The sequence below is a fragment of the Penicillium bovifimosum genome (assembly GCF_028826915.1).
Source record: "Penicillium bovifimosum strain IBT 22155 chromosome Unknown utg000003l_segment0_segment0, whole genome shotgun sequence".
In the NCBI taxonomy this organism is placed as follows: domain Eukaryota; kingdom Fungi; phylum Ascomycota; class Eurotiomycetes; order Eurotiales; family Aspergillaceae; genus Penicillium; species Penicillium bovifimosum.
Window position 1 is genome coordinate 1,583,173 of NW_026622712.1, and position 24,498 is coordinate 1,607,670.

Here is a 24,498-nt window from a genome sequence, read left to right on the forward strand (position 1 = left end):
CTCGGATCCTCAAGTCTTGGCGGAATTATCTCATCAGGCGGTGAGCTTGTCACGGGACTACATCGAAAAAAGTCATGCGGGGCGCGCGGAGGAAATCGATTTTTTGAGTCGGCAACACGGTCAACGAGACTCTCCCTTCTTAATTAATCCACAGAGCCTTGCATCATGTCGACCAACTCCATCAAGCTGTTGACTGGCAACAGTCACCCGGAGCTTGCCAACCTCGTTGCTGACCGGTATGTGACACCGACTAGCTCAACGCCCGGCAAGCGGCTAATCCAAAGATACTAGGCTCGGCATTGAGTTGACCAAGATTATGGTCCTGCAATACTCCAACCAAGAAACCAGTGTCACAATCGGCGAGAGTGTCCGCGACGAAGATGGTACAAGCATCCCACCTTAATCGTGATAACCAGAGAATCAAAACCCCACTCACATATATGACTCGTCATAGTCTTCATTCTCCAATCCACGAAACCCGACGATATCAACGACGGACTCATGGAGCTCCTGATCATGATCAACGCCTGCAAGACCGCCTCCGCCCGCCGCATCACAGCCGTCATCCCCAACTTCCCATACGCCCGCCAAGATAAGAAGGACAAGAGCCGTGCTCCCATTACCGCCAAACTCATGGCCAACATGCTCCAGACCGCCGGCTGCAACCACGTTATCACCATGGACCTGCACGCCAGTCAGATCCAGGGCTTCTTCAACGTCCCCGTCGACAACCTGTACGCTGAGCCCAGTATGCTCAAGTACATCCGCGAGAACCTCGATGTCAGCAACTGTGTCATCGTCAGCCCGGATGCCGGTGGTGCTAAGCGGTGAGTTTGCGAAAGACATGTGTATCTTTGTATCGGTGCTTTTTCAGTCCGAGGACTAATCTTGGGGTTTCCGTTAGTGCTACTGCTATTGCTGATCGCCTGGACTTGCAATTCGCACTTATTCACAAGGAGCGTGCTCGCCCCAATGAGGTCTCGCGCATGGTTCTTGTCGGTAACGTCAAGGACAAGGTCGCTATTATCGTTGACGATATGGCCGACACTTGCGGTACGCTCGCCAAGGCCGCTGAGACTGTTATGCAGCACGGCGCAACTGAGGTCAACGCCATTGTCGTGCACGGTATTCTCTCCGGCAAGGCTATCGAGAATTTGAACGGTAGCTGTCTGAAGCGGTATGTACAACTTTCCGAGAATCGCCCATGGGTCATGTGCAACGAATTGGCTAACCTTTCAACAGCATCATCGTCAGCAACACCGTCCCGCTGGGCGACAAGATCGAGCGCTGCGATAAGATCAAGACGATTGATATCAGCCCTACATTGGCAGAGGCTTGCCGCCGTACACACAACGGCGAGTCAGTTAGCTTCTTGTTCTCGCACACTGTGGGGTAAAATCAGGCGAAATTGAATCATTACATGAAGTTAACGGATCAATTCTACATTACCTAAGGGGATACTGAATCCTCGTGAGAATGGTCCCGCGAAAACCGTGGGGAGTGTGAGCGGGAAACAAAAAGTACGATTCTTATGACCCTTTTTTATTAGCCCAACGAGGATGTTAGTTCCCGGCTGTTTTATTATTGTTTTACTCTGTTCTTTTTGCCTCTTCTGTTTAAGTGAGAGAGAGGACCGACGTTGAATGTCGGCTTCGTGCTTTATGCGGCTCTCTGGAGACTGGCGGAAGATGGTGTCCCTGGGAGGTTTCTTCGATTGCACTGTGCATCGGTTGTTGTTCATTGCTATGCAGAGTTTCTTGTTCTTATGTCTAGGTTATTCGAGGTCTTGGGGCTGTTTACCTACAAAATAGACATGATTTTGTCCAATTGGGAACTGTTCTTTGGTTGTTTGGTGTAGATCGTAGGTAGGAATATAATGGGGATGTGCGTCCATCGCCCGTGCTCTTTGGTAGGTAACCACTGAGTGGTCTCAGCCTCTGGTCTGTACTGCTGCTACCTATATCTTGACACTTGAGGTGAGATACAATGGAACTCGTATTCATCAACTGCCTAAGTTGTTAAGACCGTAAGACGGGCTGCAACCTAGAAGGGAAATTTCTTAGCGTGGATGGGAGTCGACCTCATCTATATATACACAGACTGTGGACGAGATTCTGGGTTGGATGGACTGAGGAATGTTCCGGTTGCATGCTACATTACACGAGAACTACAATGTAAACGAGCTACTTGATCGTGAAAAAAGCAATTGACAGAACTGAGTATTGAAATTGGCATCCATTCAAGAAAAAAAAAGGGTCATCAAAAAAAGGTAGGTTCAACACAGACGGGCATAGCAACTCCGAAGGCCCGAGATCACCGTAGCCAAACACCCAGGGAGCAACCATCCAGCCTGCTTTGTACGTTTTGAAACCTGTTTCCCGTCTCTTTTCTTGTTTCCTTTTTCTTTTTTATCAGACATGTATCCTCCGCGCCCCTGAGAGTGATTCCTTTTTTGTGAATTCCCCTAACAACATCCCAGAGACGTGAAGCTCCTCGATTAAACCCCATCGCCGCAGAACGAAATCATAAAATCGCGGTGATTGGAAGTTTACTTGCGCATGGAAGAAGCTCTCCGCTTGCGGAGCTCGTCACGCTTGGCCTTCTCCTCGTGGACACGGTTGGCAAGGAGCTTAGCGTAGTCGTTACTGTAGACCTGTTAGTTCTGATATTCCGGATCAAACCACACAAAGCCCATAATCGGAGCAGAAAAAGCGAGGGAATCTTACGCAGCATCACGGGCAGTCTCAGCACGGCGGCGCTTGATGGCAACGCGTTGGCGCTTGCGCTGGAGACGCTGGGGGGTAACCAGACGCTGGATCTTGGGGGCCTTGGTGTAATCCTTCTTGCCCTCCTTGGTGACGGTACGGCGGATGACGAACTTGCGGACGTCGTCCTTCTTGTCGAGGCCGAAGAAGCGACGGATCTTGGTGGCACGCTTGGGACCGAGACGCTTGGGGACAACGGTGTCGGTGAGACCGGGGAGCTCACCCTCACCCTGCTTGACGATGCTCAGGGCAAGAACGGAAAGGTCCAGACCGGTGATGGCACCGCGAACGGACTTGCGCTTGCGCTCACCGGTGCGGCGGGGGCGGTAGCAGCTGTGGCCGTCGGCGAGGAGCAGACGGGTACGGGTGGGGAGGAGAACTGTAGTAAGAAATTCGATGAGTATTCTGGTTGTTTTGTGGCGAATGTATTCCCCTGGAGAAATTGATGGTTTTTGTTCCGTCATTCCCCAGGTTGTTGTGCGGCTGTGTACGTACCACCCTGCTTCATGGGGAAACCTGTAAGTCAAAATTCGTCAGCATTGTGGTTCTTCATGTGTGCGTTGATTCTCATTCTCCATTATCGAGTTGGTTGTTTCGATATTGGATATTGAGGATTGGATTGTATGCGTACCCTGCTTGTCGTTTCCACCGGTGATCTTGAACAAGTAACCCTTGAACTCATCGCCGAGGGAGTCGCCGACAACCTAATCAAAGATAAATTCCTATTAGCCAGTCGTTCTCCATAGTCGTGTGTGCGTGTATTTTCATCATCGATTTGAAGGTCGGATAGGCGGGGAGGGATGGAGGGTAAAAGGGAGTGCTGACTTCGGCGCCCATGCGCTTCTCCATGAAGGGACGGAGCTTGCGCTCATCGTCGATCTCGATAATTTTCTGCGACCCATTGGCCGGGTAGGAGACGTTCAGCTTCATCTTGACGGAGGCGGCGCGGTCAAGACGGTAGCGCGGGTGTTGTCGACTTGTGGGATTGTCGTCGGAGGGATCTGTATTGTGGATTTTTTTAGTCCGCCGGCTTAGCGAGGTGCAAGTCACGTGTCACGTGTGGGAAGTAGGGCTTGAGTTGGCTCAAATAGGATTAGCGCAGGTCATGTGGATCATGTGACCCGACATCCGCACCCTATCAAATTTCTTTTCCTCCAACCAACCATCATGTTTGGCAAGAAGGGTTTACTTTTCTCTTCCAACATATCGCCCAACTCTGTCAACCAGTTCTGGGAGGGACAAATGACAGCCGACGACTAACTGAGGAGTACGACGGCGCATAGCTATCGCTCCTATGTACTTCCTCTCCCCCTGGAACCAACAACCAACACAGTCGCTGCTAGCTTTGCCTAGGGCATATTACATTCCAGATATCCAGCACGACTTTTGAACACGACCGACCCGACTCACTCGCGGGACAATGAATCGATGTTTCGGCTCATGGACAGCCCCGACCGGCTGGACGCCAATATTCATATACCAAGCCTGGACACAGTCTCACAAAGCGACTCATTGATAGCCACCAGTACCTTGTACGACAATGCCAACGCCAACGCAGCCTTTACTAACTTAGTTCGCCTTATTATCCGATTCGGGCCAAGGAGATCATCGTAAAGAAAGGATCCAGAAGCATATTGACGGACTAATCGCGCATCGGGCTACAATTGACTACGTGATGTATTGCTGAACTACCAATCAATTTGCCAATACTCAGTTCTGAACATCCATCTGGAAAATCGCTTTGTAATTTGTAGCCATCATTGTCCATAGTTAGACTGTGATTTCTACCACCTGTCGAAACACGATTCTCACTTGCCTATGCACATTCAACATAGAAATGATGCCTTGCCAGACCCAGAAGACCTGCCTAGGTGGGCCGCTATTTCTAATGAACTATTCCTCAACACATTGACATCATGATGTCTCAAATGACTCCGCTCTAAAGATCTGCATCGTGAAGTATACAATGTCTTGGCACGTCCATCCTCCCATGTACAAGATGGCAGACTGAACCTCGCAAAAAGCATAAGATATTTATGCAGCTGCGATCTTCTCTAACTATAGTTGCAACCTTGGAAAACAGTGCCAGAAATCCAGTCAATACCTGGGACCATGTGTAGAACGCCACCGGATGTGGCCTCGTGTGGTGGGCTTTGTATGAGATGCAACGTTCCAGTGCACCTAGACCCGAGCTGTGGCCACTCACATCCTCTTTGAAGGATCTTCGCTGTAGAAAAATAAGCAAGCTTCAGATAAACTTGAATAAACATTGTCTCGAGGCAGACGCGAAAGTCAAAATTGCCCAGGTGGAAGCACGATCTTAGTCCGTCGGCTTTCTCCGGCCGAACTTTGAGGCTATTCTACGAACACTTGTGATGAAAGAGCTCGGACTTTGCGTTTCCTGTCTAAGGCTGTCTTTTCTAAGTCTTTCAGAACTGTATTCAATTTCTGTCGTCTTTGTATTACTTGTTGTGTTCCTAGAAAACTTGCTACATCACATCAGCATCATCCCTAATATCATCCCTTTGACACCAAGCCACTCTCAAGTGCCAACGCATTCGACAACTGATTAATTTTGTGGAGACTCGTGGAGGGCTAGCCAACCAGACTGACCACACGGCAAGGCGTGGTCGCGCCGGCTTTGTTCAATAGCAAGCTTGGCATCCCGGGGAGGTCAAACGCAGAGAAACAGACATCATGTCTCACCGATATATCCGAAACATGAAGAGATCCTGGCCCAGGCGGCAACGGCAATCTTCAGAGATGCGACTGTCTGCGCCGTGTTAAGCAAACTGGACTCGGCCTGCCAAACTGGCTGTCTTAGGCTCGTGTTGCAGACTTCAAGGGCCAGTTCCGGCAAGGAAGGGGTGTTGAGTCGCATGCTCTTGAGGGTCCCCATGGAAGCTGTCGAGCTCCGCTAGAATTGCGTGATTTACGTAGTGTTTTTAGTCCAGGGCTATGGTTTGGATTTTCATTTACAAGGGACTATGACGCAGCAAGCAAACAGACCTCCATTCGGAGCTATCAAGAGCTTGGACAGGAGTCAGGACAGACTTGAAAGTCATTCTGACGTAGTTGGTCGACGTGACCTTCGTGCCAGGATCGAGTCTGTGGGCGACAAGTACAAGGATACACTGCGGATCTTAGAAGAATGGAACGAGAAGCTACGTAAGGTGTCAAAGGAGTGGGACTGGCGCAATATCTATCTACAAAGGTACCTTTCTAGTATGAATGCTGTTATGACGGAGCTCTACGCAGGCCTTGGAGAGAAGACCGGAGTAGGGAATGGTATGGAGGTTTGGAAGAGTTCGTGGCCCCTTTTGTTAAGAGTGAATTCCATGTCATGATGTCAAAGAAGAAACAGTGTGAGCAGCCAGACAAGTATCTGTGGCATGTCATCCTACTCTCTGGAGAAAATCCGGAGGAAGATCGACAGGTCAAAATGCCTGTCTCGCTGACCGAGACCACATGTCGATTTCAGGAACGAGGTGCATTGGGCGCTTCAATGCCTCAACTCACCGGTTCATAGTAATGGTTGTCTGGATCCGAAGGAAATGTGTCAAGACGCCACAACCGACGGGGGTTTGCAGCTTAGACATTGTCCTGATCAATGAGGTGTCTCTCTCTCTTTTTCTCTCACACAAACAAGTGAACAAAATGAGGGGAGAAAAATAAAGAACAGTGACAAATATGGCGTCTCGCAAGGGGGAGTCTATAGTCTTGAAGTCGGTACCCGAGAAAGTGTCAAACGAAGTGGCCGACTATACTTGATGCGGGTGTGCAATGGCCATGTTCCAGTGAACTGGGCCGGGAGAGAAAGAAAAAAGAAGCATAAAGACAAGTGTGGACTGTGGAGCCTCAGTCCTTGAGGTTGAATGACTTGATTCTCCCGAAAAGGAGAAGGGCACGGTAGTACCGATGTCAAACCAAAGACTGGAACCTGCAGAGGTACTGGGTAGACGGGAAATCCATTAAGACATAAAGCCTGTTACCTGAGACAAGGCTAGGTACATGGTAGAATAAACGGGGGAAAAGAAAAAGGAGAAGAGAAAGGGTGGTATTGTTCTCGAAGTCAAAGCTGTCACTGCAACGCATGGTGGAGTGGGATCGACGAGCATGAGATCATCTTCAGATCCCCGGGTGACAAGCATGTGCTAAGTTAGCTATTCCGCCTGGGCAACCTTTCAATGAACGTGAATAAGAATGATATTCCATTTTTTTTTTTTTTTTGACTTTCCAGTCCAGGTGACAATTGACAATGCCATGAGACAATCAATAGTAAAGTTTAAAAATGAAATCATCCCAGTAAAAAGAAGAAAGGAAGGAGCAAAAATGAAAAGAGGAAGTGCTTATCCAGAAATGTTTGTAACAATTTGAAGTTTGTTTCTTTGTTCGATTTGCCGGGGAACTGATTTAGGAAATCTTCCAGCCAATCAGCATCAGGACTAGTTCGTTGGTGGACCGCCCGACCAAGCGGGTCGCCGCATCCGGAGACAAAGAAAACAATGACTCTGGTGGGCCCTGGAAATGGGGGATCAAGTAGGAATTCAGCAAATTAAATCGAATTAACTAAAAAGTGAGTTCCTTAGCGCCCTGTTTTTTTCTGGGTCTACGATCTGGAAGGTACCGTGTCGTCGGACTTCCTTGGAAGTATAGAGATTAGAGAAGGAGCGTAAAAAATGAAGAAACTGGGAAGGATTACACAGTATAACAAAGAATCACCAATTCCCTTATTTTGGATAACCTCGTTTTCTCCTTCCCTTGATCTCCACCAATTTGCGTATTTATCTCGGTTGGCTCGGTCGGATTAGCAAGTGCAATCTGGAGCTATTGTCAAAGAACAAGCCGCTAGACAGGGATTTGGATGGGGAAGGGAAAGCCCAACCCAAGACAAAGAAACCCGCTCTTTCTAGTTAGGGCTTTTGTTCAAACGCCCATATACTTCGCTTTGTCTAATCCCTGAGGATTCCCTAGTCTTTCAATCTTATCCCAATCCTTATTGGGATTATTTCTCAGTTGCCCCCCATATTGATCATCTTCTTTGTCTTTCACTTCTGGCCCCTCGTCCTGTTGTCTTTCAGGTTACTTCTTACTGGGTCCCTTCCCCCCCTCACCACATTAATTTCTGTCTTCTCTTTCACCCATACTTTGCCCAGACCTTCCCCTTGTGGCCTGTTCTCTCTTTGATTCAAAGTTCGCCTTCGAGCCCTTTCATGGGGGGTAGAAGTATTAAATAAATGTCTTACGATCGAGTTCTCCCCAACCCTATTGCTTTGCGCTATGAGTCTGCCCAAGTCCCTTCTCTCAGACCGAGCAACCTCCTCGATCACAAGATTATGAACGATCTACCCAAGCCTACTATGGTCATGCGACATGCCGATGGAGGCCCAGTGGGAGCCTCTGTCAGATACGCTGATGCTCGACCAACGGGGCTATCACAAACTCATCAGCACATGTCTTCACTGAGGGGAAAAGACTCCCGCAATATGCCTTCGAATGGTCCGGTCAAACCTGGTCCTATGCTGCATACCCAGGAACTACCCGAACACTCGGATCGATCATCATCTTCTTCAGCCGGCAGTACCAGTCCCATCAAGACGAAAGAACATGCTATGCAGTTCTGCCTCTGCCAACCGGATCCGAAAATCCCTCGTCCTCGTAATGGTGAGTCGATGTTATCCACACCGTCATTGGAGCTTGGCAAGTGATTTTTCGATTGTTTGGTTCGATCTTAGCCAGATCTGATCTTTCGAAAACATCGTGGACATAGCTAATACTTTTGCGGCATCTAGCTTTCATTCTGTACCGCCAACATTATCAAGCCATGGTTGTGGCTCACAATCCCGGCTTGGCAAATCCTGAGATTTCCAAGATCATTGGAGAGCAGTGGCGATCTCTTTCGGATGATGACAAGAGCAAATGGAAGGCCCTTGCAGAGGTAATGACTCCATGACACCTCTGACAATCTGTTTCTCAAGACTGACCATTTACCAGGAGGAAAAAGCTCGTCATCAGCAGCAATATCCTGACTACCGCTACCAACCTCGGCGATATGGTCGGGATGGTAGTGCCCGCAATCCCGGCTCTGGTATCGGTCACAACCCATCGGGATCATCACACTGCAATAGATGTGGTGGTCGACTGATGAATGCACCCGCTTCTCCCATGACCCCGTTCACACCGAGCAGTGGGCCAGGGTATCGACCGTCAGGGAGCTTCTCAGTGGCATCACCTCACCCCAATGCAATGCCACCAAGAAGCATGCAAGGCCGCGAGAAGGACCCCAATATGCCCCCAAAGCCAGCAAGGATGGAGCAGTCCGATTCCCGAGCTCGGCAAAGACAGTGGGAGGAGTCCGATGATCGATCTGTTGAGCCCGGTGCTCGGTCTCCGGATAATAAACGCCGCCGCGTTTCTCACGCTCCATTCCATCCATCTCTGCATTCCTCCTATCGAGACCGCAGTCCTGGAAGCGGCGTTCCCGAGTCACCATACCCAATGAGTCCTTGGAGTGCTCGTCCTGACATACCGCCACGTCACCTCCCAATGCTTCAACCACAGCGGCCATACCCAAGTGTCCAGGCCCAGCCACACCCGGATCCAAATCTGAAGCTACCGCCGCTCAAGACAACAAGTACACCTGCGCCCACACCTACAACACCGTTTCCACAAGAAGGATCCAGCGTCGAAGCAACTGTCATGACGATACCCTTCCTCAACAAGATCAAAGTCCTCTCCAGAATCTCCCCACCACTGCGCCCCTCCTTCCGCGGAATTCCTCCACCCCGCGGTCCCGTGATCGCCGTTGACGGCCATGATCCAGATCTCGTCCAAACAGCCGTCGACTTCCTCGAGAAGCTCCTCACAAAGGAACCCAAGTACCACATCCGGGTCTTCGACGGCCCCGAAGTCAAGGCACCCTGCCCCACCTCCGCAGAAGGCCAAATGGGGGATGCTACAGTCGCCTACCTCAACACAATTTCCGCCTGGCACCGCGTATCCGACGAAGTAGTCCGCTTCGTCAAACCCATCTCGAGAGCCGGCTCCGTTGACGCCGGCTCAACAGAAGACGAAGAACCCCCAGCCCCAAACGTTTCCCCGCGCTCCCTCATCCCCAAAACCGAAAACCTCCACATCCACTCCCCGGCTCAGCTGAGCGAAAACGGCTCCGAGGGTAGCGTCGCGACATCAGCCAGTCACCATACCGTGCCGATCGCTCTCGTCCCGCGCTACCAGCTCACTACGGCAGATGCATTTGCCTGTTCCATTCCCATTGGTGACGCGTACGCGCCGCTGGATCACTGGCAGTGGATGGCATCGCTGTGGCGCGCGTGTGTAGGACCTGATATCACTGTTTACATTCGTGAGTGCAGTAAGGAGGAGTTGGAGCGGGTGGGTGGGAATCCTGTTGAGGTGCGGTTGCAGGATGCGCGCACGATTGTGGTGAGAAAGGTTGTTGGGCGGGATTTGGAGGAGAAGGCGTTGAAGCGGATGGGTTTCGAGATTGAGGATTTCCTTACTCAGTGAGCTTTGGTGGACTGGCTCATGATGTATGTAATTTGGTGCATTGTGATGGATTCACTGGTTGGGGAGCGTGGATAGATTAGAGCGTGGTAATCTGATGAATTGGCCTATCGTGCATAGGTTTCCATCATAAACATTCGCTCATCACATAATAGTTAGTAGTACCTACAGTTAACTACTGCATAGTCATATCAAGGTTGATCTGATACGTGAGATGTCGTTCGAGACGCTACGCTCGGACCTCTTCTTATCCACAACCTTGGTTCCACCCCCGGAGCCGCCGGAAAGCGGTCAACTTTCTGCCAATATGTATTTCGAATCACGTTTTGTCCCTTTTTCTTGCCACCATCATGCCAGAAGAGAAGCTTGCCCTCGGCAGCTGGGATAGAGCCCCAGTACCTTTGGAGGACGTACCGCTAGGTCTTCCTAGATACTCAACTCCTCCATCGAGTACTCCCTGTTCAGTGAAACAGGAAGTAGCATTTCAAGATGTGAGATATGCGACAGATGAGGCCCTGGATACTTACATCCCAGTTGGCGTCCTCGGCAAATCTATAGCATCCTCTGCGGCATCCGAGATAGCCCTGCTGGAGAAACTCGGATGGATTAGGACGAATTCTCTTGACCAAAGCGACAATCTACAGATCTTCGTGTTACCAGATGCAGAACGCAGATATGTGCCGCGCCCAATGGGCAAGGCCAAAGCTGCTTTCAAATTCGTTATGTCGAAGATTGACAGCTCCCCAGAGGCGTGGAATAGTTTGATCTATGCCCCTGGTGATCAGGCTGTACTCAATGGCGAAGAGGATGAATCGCTTTGGTATATGTTCAATACGCTGCAGAGCCCCAATCCGACTTTGGATGGCATACAGGAATGGTACTCTAGGGACGCTATGGATGACCTGCTTCATGATTCAGCTCTGGGACTGAACACACAGCTTCATCAGTATCAGCGCAGATCCGCCGCACTGATGGTGCAGCGGGAAGTGCAGCCTGCATTTGTGCTTGATCCGAGGCTACAGGCTTGTCAGGGCCCAACTGGGGTGGAGTACTATTATGATAAGGAGGCTGTGAGCCTTTTTCGTGAAAAGATCTTGTATCCTGAGCCTTGTGGGGGCATTCTGGCCGAGCCCATGGGCTACGGGAAGACGCTCATTAGTCTTGCTGTGATCTTGGCTACCCGTGGACATTTTCCTAAGATCCCTGTGGAGTATCAGACGACAACGAATCCGGTCAGAAAGACGACTGGAACATTGATGCAAATGGCCGCCGCTGCTGCTTGTCATTTCTCTATACCCTGGAAGCAGGAATTTCAGAGACAGGAGATAGAAGGGAAGTTTTACAGGAATTGCATCAAGGCCTGCGAGGCCCACGGTGGCTCTTACGAGATACCGGCTCAACACAAGCACCAAAGCCGGGCTAGCTCATCGTATACTCGTCCGGCCAAGCAGATTCTCCTTTGTTCCGGTACCATCGTTGTTGTCCCGCTGAACTTGGTGAACCACTGGGAAAGTGAGATTGCTACGCACACTAGTGGGCTGAAGGTACTGGTCCTGCGAGATAAGTCGTCCAAAGTGCCTTCGACGGAAGAGCTACTGTCATTCGACATTGTCCTGTTCTCCAAGAACCGGTTCACAGCAGAAGTTCCAAAAAGAACAGCCAAGGACGTATCCAAGTCTCCTATTTTGAACCTTCACTGGTTGCGGGTTATCATCGACGAAGGCCACGATGTTGCCGGTCAAAGAACAGACATGGTTCACTTGCTGCAGCAACTGCACTTTGAGCGCCGTTGGGTCATCTCGGGAACGCCTTCCCGTGGCTTGTACGGGGTGGAATTGAATGGTGCTTCGCAGCGAGGGAACATAAGCGGCACCGAGTCATCCTCCAGCGGGCTCACTGCTGGCATTTTGCAAAGACGGAAAAATACAGGGCCAGCCATCGACGATGAGGTTAAAGATTTGGAGGGCTTGGGTCGCATGGTGGTCGATTTCCTTGACCTCAAGCCCTGGTCTAATGACCGTAGGCTTTGGCCAAGGTACACAAGACTGGTGGGTGAAGATGGCATACGCCGGAAAGCCCCTTCTCTGCGTGCAACACTGCAGAGCTTTGTTGTGCGGCACCCGCTTGATGTAATTCTCGAAGAGGTCACTCTTCCGCCAATGTCTCACGAGGTGGTATATCTCACTCCAACCTTCCATGACCGATTGTCCATCAACCTTTTCCTTTTTTCACTTGCTGTCAATGCCATCACATCGGAGCGTACCGGTCCCGATTACATGTTCGATCCGAAGAACCGAAAAAACCTCGAGGTGCTGATTGGAAATCTACGCCAGGCTGGATTCTGGTGGGTTGGCTCTGGCAAGGATATCGGAGGCACTGTTGACATTGCTTTGGAGTATTTGGAGAAAAACCGAGAAAAGATGTCCCTGGCGGATATCCAGCAATTGAGTCATGGGATCCAAATTGCACAAAAGGCGATGGGTTCATCCGCCTGGAATGAGTTCAACACTTTGCATGAACTCGGGGTCTATGTCCGGGGTTTCCCAGAGCATACTCGCAGCCTGTGGGCCCTTGACCGCACAGCCACAGACCAAGAGCCTCTGCTCATGGGCATCAACCAAGCCCGTCGTGCACAAGAGTTTGTGACGCAACATCTCCGCGCGTCTGATCCTGCCGAAGGTCTCGCAGGACACGGCATCAAAGTTCGCCAGGAACTGGCCAGCCACAGCGAGCAGGTTACTCACATCGGTGCCCCCGAGTCAGCCAGCGTCATCCCACAACCAGTGCAAAAGACCACATCCAAAAAGAGGAAACCAAAACACACTTTCGAGAAGAAACTCTTCCGCACTCTCCCCGACGACTCACCCCTGAGACAAACCGTCCTAGAAGGCGTAACATCCGCCAAACTCCGCTACCTCCTCGACAAAGTGCTCGAGTTCCAACAAACCGAAAAAATAATCATCTTCTTCGAAGACGACAACACAGCCGTCTGGGTCGCCGAAGGACTGGAACTAATCGCCTCCAATTTCCGCATCTACGCCAACAGCAAGTCCCTCAACCCCAAACTCCGCGACAAATACCTCAACCTCTTCCGCGACTCCGACGAAATCCGCGTCCTCCTCATGGACCTCAAACAAGCCGCCTACGGCCTGCACATCTCCGAAGCCTCCCGTGTCTTCATCATAAACCCAATCTGGGAACCTACCATCGAAAGCCAGGCCATTAAACGCGCACACCGGATTGGTCAGACGACGCCCGTGCGCGTTGAGACGCTTGTTTTACAGGGGACTATTGAGGACGCGCTGCTGCGGAGGAGGAAGGAGATGTCTGAGGCGGAGATGCAGAGTGCTAAGACGCCGTTGGATGATATGACTATGAGTGATATTATTCGCAATGCGGGGTTCTTGCCGATGGATGATGAGGGTGTGACTGCTATGGCGCCTCTGGGGAAGTCGATTGGGCTTTTTGATCGACATCCACTGCCTATTCCTGATGACGAGGATGCTTCTGTGCGGAAGGCGTTGGCACAGAGGGTGCTTCCGGTTCTTGGTGGTATTGCTTCTCAAACAAGTTCTGATGATGTTGATAGATGGCAGGCTGAGCGGACTAAGCGTCCTCGCATTGGATTTGTGGAGAATGGACAGGTTCTGAGTGAGATTGAAGGTTCTGCGGGTATGGTTCATCAGCTGCAGCCTGAGTCTGGGTTGGGTCCGTTCTCTGGTGCTGCAGTCCCTGTGTCTGAGGGTCCGATGCACCTTGTGCAGCATGTCGGGATAGATGGGATCTGGGATGGGTCTCTTGACTCTCGTGGGCCGGTGTCATCTATACCAGTGCGTGCTTCGTCCTGTTCTCTCATCAATGACGAGAAACATGTTGAGAGGGGAGTTTCGCTATTTGGGCCATGAGTTCGGTCTACAGTTTGCGTCTAGCTATATTTACTTATTTAGATTCTTGTACTATGATACCCAATGCCAGGACTCAGTTCCTTATATATTTTCATCCCATATCAGCTCTTATCCATAATACATACCTTCAAACGCCATGATCTCTCCCCAAATAAACCCTTATCTATGGGGTTAGTCCGATAAGATAAGATAGATAAGATAAGCTTCAGCCTTCTCCGATAAGGATAACCCCTCCGAACATCATCGAGAAAAGCCAAGCTTCAATCCTCACCTAACAACCCCAAAGCCATCCAGGATGAGCACCTCCAGCTCCCCGGAGAAAGCCATAATAATCGGCATCTCCGGCCCCTCAAGCAGTGGCAAGACAACCCTGGCCCGCCTCCTCCAACAAATCTTCTGCGGGGTAAATCTGCAGTCAGCAAACAAGAACTCCCTAAACACCTTCATGATCCACGAAGATGACTTCTACTTCTCAGACGATAAGTGCGTACTCACCTCCCGTTGGCAAATCCCAAATCCCAAATCCCAAATCCCAAATAACTAATATAATAACCCCCAGAATCCCCTACACAACAACCGCCTCCGGCACCAAAATCCAAGACTGGGACACACCCTCAGCACTAGACCTCCCCTTCCTGTCACAATCACTCCTCTACGTCCGAGAAAACGGCTCTCTTCCGCCACGTTTACGGAGTAAAGAGGATCAGAATTCTGCCACGGACTCCGGTGTTTCAGAGGAGACGGTACAGGAACTACGAAGTCTTGTCGAGGGACGACTGCAAGGGAATGTACTGCAAGGGAATAATGTAAAGCAGTCGACCCCCACCCTCGCCTTTCTTGAAGGTTTCCTTCTCTTCGCACCGCCCAATGATGCGAAGCACATCCTGCGCTCGGTCCATGACGCTATTAACTTGCATTTGTTTTTACCTGCGCCGTATGGAATCGTAAAGGAGAGAAGGGAGGGACGGAGTGGGTATGTTACTGTTGGGCCGGCGCCGGAGCCTCCGAAGGAGACTCCTTCGGAGACTGATGTTAATGTGAATGTGCATTCGGGTGTTGGTGTAGATCTTGATGGGGAAGATGATCGGGAGGCGCAGAACTTTTGGGTTGATCCGCCCGGGTATGTAGATGATGTTGTTTGGCCGAGGTATGTGAGGGATCATGCTTGGTTGTTGGTTCCGGAGGGGGAGGGGCAAGTGGAGGGGGAAGACGAGGCTGAGCTGGTGAGGAGGGTTGGGGAGGGGACGAGGGTGAGGAGGGATGTTGGGGTTGAGGTTGCGCCGGGGGAGGGGAGGGCCGGGATGGACGTTATCTTGAGGTGGGCGGTTGAGGTTATTTTGGGGTATTATTTAGAGAGGATGTAGTCTACTAGATGGTATGGACAGTTAAGTACATAGACCGTGACTTGATATTGGATATCTCTGTTGAATTGGATGATACTGATTAACTAATGATTGATATTGCAGCCATAGCCGCGCTCGGACATGAGTCTTTCGACTCTATTCTCCTCGATGTTCTCCGTAATGATACAAGTCCATTGCTGTGCTCAAACCCTACTCCCGCGCAATTGGCCCTCGCCATCCGAGAAGGTAGTCAAAGCGATCCCTCAGGGTCATTGAGGTGCCGCTGGCAGGAACGGTATTGGCGGATTGCTTCAGTCCAGGGTACTCGAATTCAGATGGATGTGGCATTGGCTGGAACTGAAGCTCGGGCAGACCTGTTTCCGCCCCTTTCACCGACTCGGCGTAGTGAGGGCCTTCTTCATGGCCCATAAGATTGGAGTGAAACGCCGCCGCTTGGTGGTGGGGGCACGGAGGATTCAGAGTCGTAGTGAAATCGCGCCACATGCGATTGGACCAGTACATGTAGATGACGTAGGCAGACATCGCCCATGTGAGGACGTTAAAAAGAATATTGACCAGAGACACCAAGCTTGACAGTACGCTCTCGGCAGGGCGCGGCCTGGATTTGGCGATTAGCATCTCCCCGACTGTAGATGTTAACAATTGAGGTTCTGGGAGCTGAGTTTCCGGAGCCTCAGTTTCTTGGTCCTGAATTTCAGAGACTCGAATTTCTGGAACTTGTCCTGGTGCATACAGATTCGGGGAATGGGGCGTCTCTTTCGTGCCGAGGAGCTGCCACGGTGAGGATGAAGATTCACTGCAGACTGCAGGCCTAGCAAATGCAGGCTTGGTATTCGGATATACGCTGGACAGGTTCCCAGAAATCGTCCCACGTCTGTGGAAGGCTTTATCCGACAAGATTGGTTCTCGAGAATCCATGGCGAGGGGATCGCAGATGCTGGGGGATTCATCTGCGAGAAAAGACGGCATTGGATCTTGAGGTTCCGTGGCCAGAGGACTGAAGAGACTGGGGGTCCCATTTACGGAGTGATACTCTTCGTAATCGGGGAGATCGGGACATGGCGAAAACTCCAGAGCCTCAGGTTCTGCGACTGTAGCCTTGACATCCTTATCCTCACAGCAACAGAGGATTTCATGCTCGGGACAGGGAGCCCTGCGCGAAGGAGGGTCCAAAAAGTCATGACCGTCCATTGGGTCAAGCGACTCGTACTCCCTTCGGAGAGAATCCTCTGCATCAGAGCTCTTGTACGTACCTTTGATCCATGGCAGCCAGGTCAAAGCTTTCTCTCGCGGCAACTTAATATCCCAACACACTTTGAACATGTCCAGAGCTTCGCGGGTGCTAGTTACGTGGATCTTCGAAACACCGATGCGACCACCCGGAGCCAGCTCCAGTCGGATATTATTGAACGGAGGTCTTTCCGCATCCAGGACAGCGTCAAATTCGCCTTCCGGGCCGCCGTGTACGTAGAGATGAAACTTGCACTTCTTGGCCCAGAAGCAACGATTGATGAGATCAATGGAGCAGACGGCATTGTACTTGACCAACCAAGGCAATGGATCTTGTGTCCCTTCGATTTTGGATTTTATGACCGCATTGACTTTGTAGTCCTTGAGATACCCGAAGTCTTCTGCGCTGCATTTGCGCAAAGGGACCACGAGGCCTTTTCCGCTTTCGAATTGGGCCATCAGGCAGCTTTCAATCATGGTATGTCGCTTGAAAGACGAAGTCAAAAACTCCATCCCCTGGCCCGGGGGTGTTCGGAAGTATAAATAGCCAGACTCGAAGTCAGTGAGTCGAGGCAATCCACCGATAATCAACTCCCACCAATCCTTTGAGATCCCCTTCTGCAGGTGGACCTTTAACGAAAGTCCGATCTCATATGTCGCAGGATAGACTGTGGGTGAGGTCTGCAGATAAAGAACTCTATTGTCCATGACCAATGTGGGCTCATTTCTTCCAACGAGGTCAGCGAGTGAGATTTGTGCCCGGGGACAGTGGTGACAACTGTCCTCACTCCCGCTTCGTGAGAAAGCCTTGATAGATTCGAGGGAATTGAGAAGATCGTCTGTTTCATCATCACTTTCCTCGGTATTGGAAAAGCTTCCTTCGCACGCACGTGTAGACAGTCTATCACAGCTCCACTGATCCAGATTCGCTTTGGAGAGCGGCTCGTTGATGCCGAGGCCAATCTCATTGGGAGGAGTTTCCGGGTCGTGCCAGGGCGGAGTGCCTTCATCAGGCACACTTTCAACAGTTGTGCTCTTGAAGTCCGCTGGAAGAGACGCAGATTTAATACCAGGGAAGACTGCCTCTGGACTGGGGGTCGAGCTTCTAACAAACGCGGCATTCTCGGACGTCGCACTGGAACCAGCCAGACTGGCAGTACGTCGAATGCTAACAGGGATGAAGCTGCCCTTTTTTCTATGGCTGCGGGAATTCTTCGACCATGGCTTCGACGGCCTAGTGTTGGGCGTCAAGGGTTTGGATAGGGTGACATTGCACCCGTCATCAGGAGAGATCGAGTCCGGCAAGGAAGCAGTCTTGGCGGATCTCTTGCGAGGATTAGGAGAGTGCTGGCTTTCGGAGTTGCGAGGCTCGGGGATAAGGGAGATAATCATGCTAGGACGAGAAGCACAGTGAGATGAATCGGATGCATCATTCTGGGCCGTGGCATACAACCTGCCAATACAGGGAGTACAAATCGGGCTGTCCTTCCGGGATGCGAGAGGGCCATCCTCTCTAGAACCATTACCCATGGCACACAACCTGCCAATACAGGGAGTACAAATCGGGCTGTCCTTCCGGGATACGAGAGGGCCATCCTCTCTAGAACCATTACCCATGGCACAAATACTCGCATCAACGCGATTTGTGGGAGTGTATATCTCGGTAGCACCGCCATCGAACCCGCTAGACGCACCACTTTCGGGCTCTAGCGGAGTACCTGTGTTGCAGCTGACACAGTCAGGCTTCAACCGGACGATTCGTGTTGGATCTTTGACGACGTTCGGTGACTGGGTACTGAGGATTGGTAACTTGAGGTTGGGACGACCCCAGACCTATATGTTGGGACGACAGTCAGTACTAAGAAACAGGAAGGAGACTTGATGTCCTGATCTCTTGTTTCCTTATTACCTCGATGGAGATTGTTATAGAAACTGGGTCTGCCACATTCCCATTCCAGTCGCACCACACGTCGAGGTTTTTGAAGGGGCTATCATCGGGATTCGTGACTGGCTCCATGGTGGGCTGAGATGGCAACGAAAGAGACTAAAACACAGAGAGGGCGTAGATATGGAGATGAAACAAAATCAGAGATGGAGAGATGGGGGGAGAGAGAGATGGAGAGAGAGAGAGAGAGAAGAGTTCTAGTGTTGAGAGAGCAAGAGCAACCCTAAATTAGGAAGGTACGTTAATATGACAGCCATGGCATTCCCTCCTCATACATCGTCAATTAAAGAAAAAAGAGAAAAAGACAAGCAACACTAAGAGCCAGTGAAACCCGTCGTAAGAAAAAAATTGCTTGTATGTACAAGAAGGGCTTAAAAATAGTCTCACTTTTCTCCCAATCCCATGAAAGAAAGACCTCCCGCCTTTTAGAACCCACCAGCGCCTGTAATAATACCTTTAGCCACCCAGTTAAACCATCATAAAAGATAAACGATAACCCTCCCAGTCTATTAAGACAGAAGAATAAAAAAAGAAAAGGCCAGGCCATCGAGGCCGGCCAAACGATAAGCAAACTATTGAGGCGTTCCACTCGCAGATCCAGGGTGATCAAAGGCTGTTGGGCCGGCCACGGAGCCATATCGATCGCCTTCGTACTTGACCATTTGAGATGGAAGAATAGGGGTATTCGCCTGAGGGGCCTGCTCATAATAAGCTCGCGCAGCCCCATTTGTTCCCTGGGGATAATCGCGATCTCGTTGTAAAGGAGGAAGTATCGTCGAAGTAGCAGGTAATCCGGACCGGGCATAACCCTGCATCATCATCGTGCCAGTCGAATCCGGGGTCTGTCTCGGGTCCAAAAATCCTTAGCTAGGTGTTCCACACTCTTACTGGTTCGCAGAAGGGTGTCGTACAGGGGTGCCAGGCTGATTCATCGCCATTAGTTGTCCAACGGCAGCCTGCTGCTGTTGCTGCTGACTGGATCGGCTTTGGCCGGACGGATCTGGGATCTGGGACATAGGGGTCGCAGATTGCATGCCCGGGTACATCTAACCGCTAACGTTAGCTCAAAGAATATTAGTCACCAAGGAAGGAAACTCAACACGAACCGCAGAATAATCAGCCACCACCTGTCCGGCTGCATATGGCTGCATCGCAGGGGTTTGGTAGGTTCCTGGCTGGCCGGCATACATGGCAGCTGTTGGCTGGCCATAAGGATCCATCTGGCGAGCCATCCGGCTATCCGTATCATAAATGCCCTGCGGCTGTCTGCCATAGTCGATCGAAGTACGATGGCGCTTGATTGGCGGCTGCTGACCGTAGTACGCATACTCCCGAGCAGCCGGCGGGTAGCCTCCGTAGCTAGACGCTGGAGGAATCGGAACCGACTGACGCTCTGGGGATCGAGTAGGGACTGGTTGATGGAACTCTTCCGGTCGACTCGTGCGTTTTCTGGGCCTGTCAGCTTCACGCCGTCAATTTCCCAGAGGTGTCTGGCACTTACAGCGATAATGTGGTCCGAGGCTCCTTGCGAATGCGCAGTTTCACTCCTTGGTCCGCAAATGACCGGGACAGGAATGTCGACTCCATCATTCCAGGAAAGCTCTTGGGAGGGGACACTGCAAACCTGTCAGAACCCGCTAGCTAGCTCACCCGCCGACATAGTCCTTACCTGTGAACCGCTCTGAAATAATGGTCTTCAGGTAGCAGACTTGTTCCCTGTTGGCTCATTGTTAGCTTTCGAGCTCGAGCTCGGCTCTCGACCGTCCCACTCACTTGCGCATCTCGAACAAGGTAAACTTGAGACGAAAGTCGCCCTCAATCTTCACCGAGAGGTCGCCGAAGACAAAGAACCCTCCCTCTACAAAGGCCGTCAGTGAAAGTGCCCAGCAACTGCCAGATCAGCCAGAACTAACCGCTGTTGTCCACATCCTTCAACCGGTGAAGAGACGAAACCAGGGTTCCTGCTAGTGCAGTCGACGGTGCGACGGGTACAGGACGATCTTCCGTTGCATCGTATAGACTGCAGCACATGAAATAGTAAGGGCTTTGCAGGTAGTGCCTATTGCGCCAAGGTCAGCCACTGGCGCAAAGCCACGGAGGGGTCCAACCACACTTACTGCGCAAGGTAGGTGCCCTCCTCACGCACCCGGAGTTGGACGATCGGGGGCGGATCGACGGGTTTGCGCTCTGCAGGCAAGATTAGACTCAATTCGCCTTCTGCGTGATCCCCAGCTGCTTCCCGTCTGTGAACGGAGGACGAGCTGGGGAATTAAAGGAATAGGCAGCTACTACGTACCTTTCTCCTTGCCCCCCGCCACGCGGGCCCGATTGGGCTGCTGGCGAATAATCAAGTCAAAGTCAGAACTGGCGTTGTTCAACATTGTCAGTTGGAATTCCTGGGAGGATGGCGTAAGAGTTGCGACCCTGTCACAGGTAGACACGGGAAGTACGACTCACCCCTGAGCTTCGCGTGAGAGGGAGGGGTCTGCGTATGTCGCTGCACTCATCAAGACGAGCAGTTACGAAGAAGCGGGAAAGGTGGAGTTGAACCTAGTTGAACCCAGGTTCGTAGGGTAGCTTGGAGAGATGACCACCAGACACGGACGTCGATCCTCGGGAGTACAGAAGACCAAGTAAAAGCGATCTGTGGTTTCACAGAACAAAGAGTGGAAGAAGGGAAAGAATGGGTCTTTGGACCGAAGAAAATCCAGTGCTGGTCAGAAGATAAGGACAGGCTCTGGAGGGGGTGGAAAGTGGCAGAACCCTGGACGAGTCACGATGTCGTCGGAGGGGTGGGAGGTGTAGTGGGGTAATGAAGGTTCTTTTTTTCTTTTTTTTCCCGTTCTTCTTGGTAGATTTAAACCATGGAAGAGTAGACAAAATGAAGGACAAAGGTGCGGAAGGTAGTAAAGAGAGGGTATTGAGAAGTGACGAAAACGGAGTGGTGTCGTCAGTTTGCAAGCGGACAGAGCCAACCGAGCACGGTTCCAGACAAAAACCTTAAGCGGTTCACTGATCTGTATGACGGGCCCAGAGATATAGCGTTGATATTCCGAGATGACCGAGAGAGCAATCTAGAGAAGATGTATCAATACAACTCTGAAGAAAATAGAAGAGAAATTCCAAGAAAAAATTTAGAAAAATCCATTGGATCACAGGCTTCCAAATTTCCCAGTCCTGAACAAATCAGATTCAAGAGGTTCGACGCACAAAAAGCAATTGCAAAAGAAACAAACTAACCCAATGAATGATCAAAGATTTTGAATACTTTTTCTCATAGAATGTTTGGAAGAGAAATCAATTTTTTTTAGAAAAAAAAAAGAGAAAAAAATAGAGAGATCCAACTTATGCCACAGTAGCAGTGTCTATGAAGACGAGAGCAGCTGAGGTGGATCTCCGTTAAGAACAAGTGTGACTTCCTTGACCGTTGGAAAAGTTAGAAAAAAGAGGAGCCAGGCCGTAGACGGCGAAAACCGAGGGAAAGAAAAGTGGAAATAGGTTCAGCTGCCCACGGTTGAGGGGGCGAATGATGATCCGGATACGCGGTAGATTTTTGAGCCTTTTTCTTTCTTTGCTTTCTCGTTGGTCCGTCCAAAAAAAAGAGATGGCTAGCCGGCTAGTTCGCTAGTCTGCATCTGATTCTTTGTGATCAGGTTAAGTAATCCACAAGGTTGGCGCCGGTTATGCAGGTGATCAGACCCGGTTTTCTTGTAAAGGAGCTGGTCTAAACGCCAGGTGGACTCGGGCCCTGGTCCGGCGTCTAAGCATTCCAGTCAAGAGTGGAGATTATGCACGATCAAGCCGCATCGCCTATGTCCGGGGGATGCGCCTGTGGCTCCACAATCGATCACTCCTGCAACTGATTAGCTTGCATGTTTCAACAGATCAAAATATAACGTTTTTTGAGGCCATGGGATCTTCATTTTGACGCGGTTATAGTTGCCGCTCGTCAACCAAGGTTCTAAGGTCGGGGGCTTTCCTTATGTCATCCCGACCCAAAGAATGTGCGGGTGCCTGCAGGCCCTAGCCTCCCACAGTCCGCTTGGACACCTTTCCAACAACAAACAAAAAAAGGAGTGGCAAGAAGTACCTTCTCTTTCAAAGTTGATACTTTGGATGATTCCCTCCGTGCTATCGATGAATACTCAAAGACGCCGCGTGATTCTTGTCGATTGCGGGATCGCGCCTATGACTTGAAAATCTGAACCGAGATCGGAGCTCGAAATGAAAAGTCTCAATGCGTATACGTTCGAAGACAATGTCGACACCGTCACAGATTGAGAGATTGGTCAAAGGACGAGATGATCGATACAATGGCGCGCAGTGGCCCGTCACGAAGCCAAAGGGAGCGCTGGTCGAGCACCCTATTCCGAACCGAGACGGCGAAGCAAGGCATGCCGAGTCATGATGGTCATGATGCGATAGTGGAAATAAGACAGAAGAAAAGAAGAAAAATCGAGTCGAATTGAGGAAGCAGGTGGAAATAAGAGCACAGGAGCCAAAGGCGGACAAAGACGTTTAAGGGGGCACAATGCACCTCGATCAACGCGGCACTGAGCGCATGCTTAGTGATGCATCACATTGCCTGAAGGCCGTGCAAGCCCGAGATCTCATGCAGGCTACTGTATGTTGGTAGCTGTTGCGACCAACATCGACTCTGGTTGGCTCGTCAGACGGAAACGGCTCGATCAAACTATGGGGCGATGCAGCTGGTCCTAGCACCTCGCGGTCGGGGGCAGCATGCCTCAGCCCAGAGGAAAGAAGCACAAATCAAATGCAGAGGCTGAAGTGGGGCAGGCCTGCATCATGCAGATCGGACGGACGTTCGTCAAGATAAAAGACCGGGGTTTCTAGGATGGACTACGGGGTCTGCTTTGCGCCACACTCGGCGACCCCCGACTTGCGGCTGAAGGCGTACTTTTTTCTCGCCTCATTTTCAGTCACCTTCCTGATAAGTGTGGCTGCATTGAGTATGGAGATGTGGATCCTTTGTCCTGAGGCATCAGTTGCTGCGGCTTTACCGAGGCATTTGCAGCTGATACCCGTTGGGCATGAAGCAATATGTTGTCGTAGGTTATTTCGCCAAAAGAGCAAGTATCCCAGATCCCAGATCCCAGTTTGCATGCAGATCTTCTGGGGTCCGAGTCAGGGAATCATCATCGTCGGCGATAATCGCTCGCCAACATGTGACACGGAAGTCTGCAGGTGCAGTGAGATATGGCAAGCATACTCCTATCACGGTTCGCAGACCATACGGGACCTATCTCCGCATCGGAGAACCAAAAACCATGATAGCAGCGACGATCATATGCAAAGGTGAGACAATGGAGGTCAATTTTGGTCAGAGGGCGCCGATCAGTCTGACAAAAGTCCCGTGTTCATTATTGACACCTGCAGCGAGAGATGTTGCACTGCCAAGTAACTGGGCCGATGGACCCGGGGGCCGGGTTCTAGGCGCCAGCGCGCAGTTCCCAAGCAAAGCGTCCGCAATATGCCCGAGTGGTCAGTTGAAGACGACTAAAAGGGGTCGTCGAACGAAAATCGGAAAACGTAAGGTGGGGGTGGAAAGCGGAAAAAGATGTCCAGGATACGGGCACTGTTGGCTCGACATGGTCTAATCTGCGGTTCTTGCCCAGTCGACCGTTCTTGGGGTTGGTAGGCCCGAAGAAAGCTCACGGCCCTAGATGCACCTCATTATGCAACAAGCAAGCGGCAGTGTTGGCAGCACGACTCGTCACTTTCTTTTTGACTTCCGGGATTCAGTT

The 24,498-nt window shown here is 51.0% G+C and overlaps 8 protein-coding genes across 8 annotated transcripts; 5 read left to right on the plus strand and 3 right to left on the minus strand.

Annotated features, from left to right (window-relative positions):
- Positions 1-165: 165 nt before the first annotated feature.
- On the plus strand, positions 166-1,396 carry N7515_003651 (ribose-phosphate diphosphokinase; the record flags this gene model as incomplete). The annotated part of the gene is made up of 5 exons (XM_056664395.1): positions 166-236; positions 292-383; positions 455-827; positions 875-1,177; positions 1,243-1,396. The coding sequence occupies 5 exons, from the start codon at positions 166-168 to the stop codon at positions 1,394-1,396; spliced, it is 993 nt and encodes a 330-aa protein (XP_056523452.1).
- A 1,140-nt stretch (positions 1,397-2,536) lies between these two features.
- Positions 2,537-3,931, minus strand: N7515_003652 (40S ribosomal eS6 domain-containing protein; the record flags this gene model as incomplete). The annotated part of the gene is made up of 6 exons (XM_056664396.1): positions 2,537-2,645; positions 2,727-3,144; positions 3,261-3,281; positions 3,397-3,469; positions 3,591-3,766; positions 3,925-3,931. The coding sequence occupies 6 exons, from the start codon at positions 3,929-3,931 to the stop codon at positions 2,549-2,551; spliced, it is 792 nt and encodes a 263-aa protein (XP_056523453.1). The 3' UTR covers positions 2,537-2,548.
- Positions 3,932-6,111: 2,180 nt separating this feature from the next.
- N7515_003653 (uncharacterized protein) lies at positions 6,112-6,294 on the plus strand (the record flags this gene model as incomplete). The annotated part of the gene is made up of 1 exon (XM_056664397.1): positions 6,112-6,294. One exon carries the CDS (start codon positions 6,112-6,114, stop codon positions 6,292-6,294), a length of 183 nt encoding a protein of 60 aa, XP_056523454.1.
- A 1,708-nt stretch (positions 6,295-8,002) lies between these two features.
- Positions 8,003-10,292, plus strand: N7515_003654 (putative HMG box transcriptional regulator; the record flags this gene model as incomplete). Its single annotated transcript, XM_056664398.1, has 3 exons — positions 8,003-8,429; positions 8,558-8,703; positions 8,760-10,292. 3 exons carry the CDS (start codon positions 8,003-8,005, stop codon positions 10,290-10,292), a joined length of 2,106 nt encoding a protein of 701 aa, XP_056523455.1.
- Positions 10,293-10,639: 347 nt separating this feature from the next.
- On the plus strand, positions 10,640-14,194 carry N7515_003655 (DEAD/DEAH box helicase; the record flags this gene model as incomplete). Its single annotated transcript, XM_056664399.1, has 1 exon — positions 10,640-14,194. One exon carries the CDS (start codon positions 10,640-10,642, stop codon positions 14,192-14,194), a length of 3,555 nt encoding a protein of 1,184 aa, XP_056523456.1.
- Positions 14,195-14,489: 295 nt separating this feature from the next.
- On the plus strand, positions 14,490-15,558 carry N7515_003656 (ribosylnicotinamide kinase; the record flags this gene model as incomplete). Its single annotated transcript, XM_056664400.1, has 2 exons — positions 14,490-14,677; positions 14,754-15,558. The coding sequence occupies 2 exons, from the start codon at positions 14,490-14,492 to the stop codon at positions 15,556-15,558; spliced, it is 993 nt and encodes a 330-aa protein (XP_056523457.1).
- Positions 15,559-15,747: 189 nt separating this feature from the next.
- On the minus strand, positions 15,748-18,805 carry N7515_003657 (uncharacterized protein; the record flags this gene model as incomplete). Its single annotated transcript, XM_056664401.1, has 2 exons — positions 15,748-18,621; positions 18,698-18,805. 2 exons carry the CDS (start codon positions 18,803-18,805, stop codon positions 15,748-15,750), a joined length of 2,982 nt encoding a protein of 993 aa, XP_056523458.1.
- A 500-nt stretch (positions 18,806-19,305) lies between these two features.
- On the minus strand, positions 19,306-21,240 carry vosA (the record flags this gene model as incomplete). The annotated part of the gene is made up of 10 exons (XM_056664402.1): positions 19,306-19,575; positions 19,645-19,779; positions 19,840-20,182; positions 20,235-20,349; positions 20,403-20,449; positions 20,507-20,591; positions 20,647-20,792; positions 20,851-20,920; positions 21,030-21,097; positions 21,191-21,240. 10 exons carry the CDS (start codon positions 21,238-21,240, stop codon positions 19,306-19,308), a joined length of 1,329 nt encoding a protein of 442 aa, XP_056523459.1.
- Between the last annotated feature and the right edge of the window lie 3,258 nt (positions 21,241-24,498).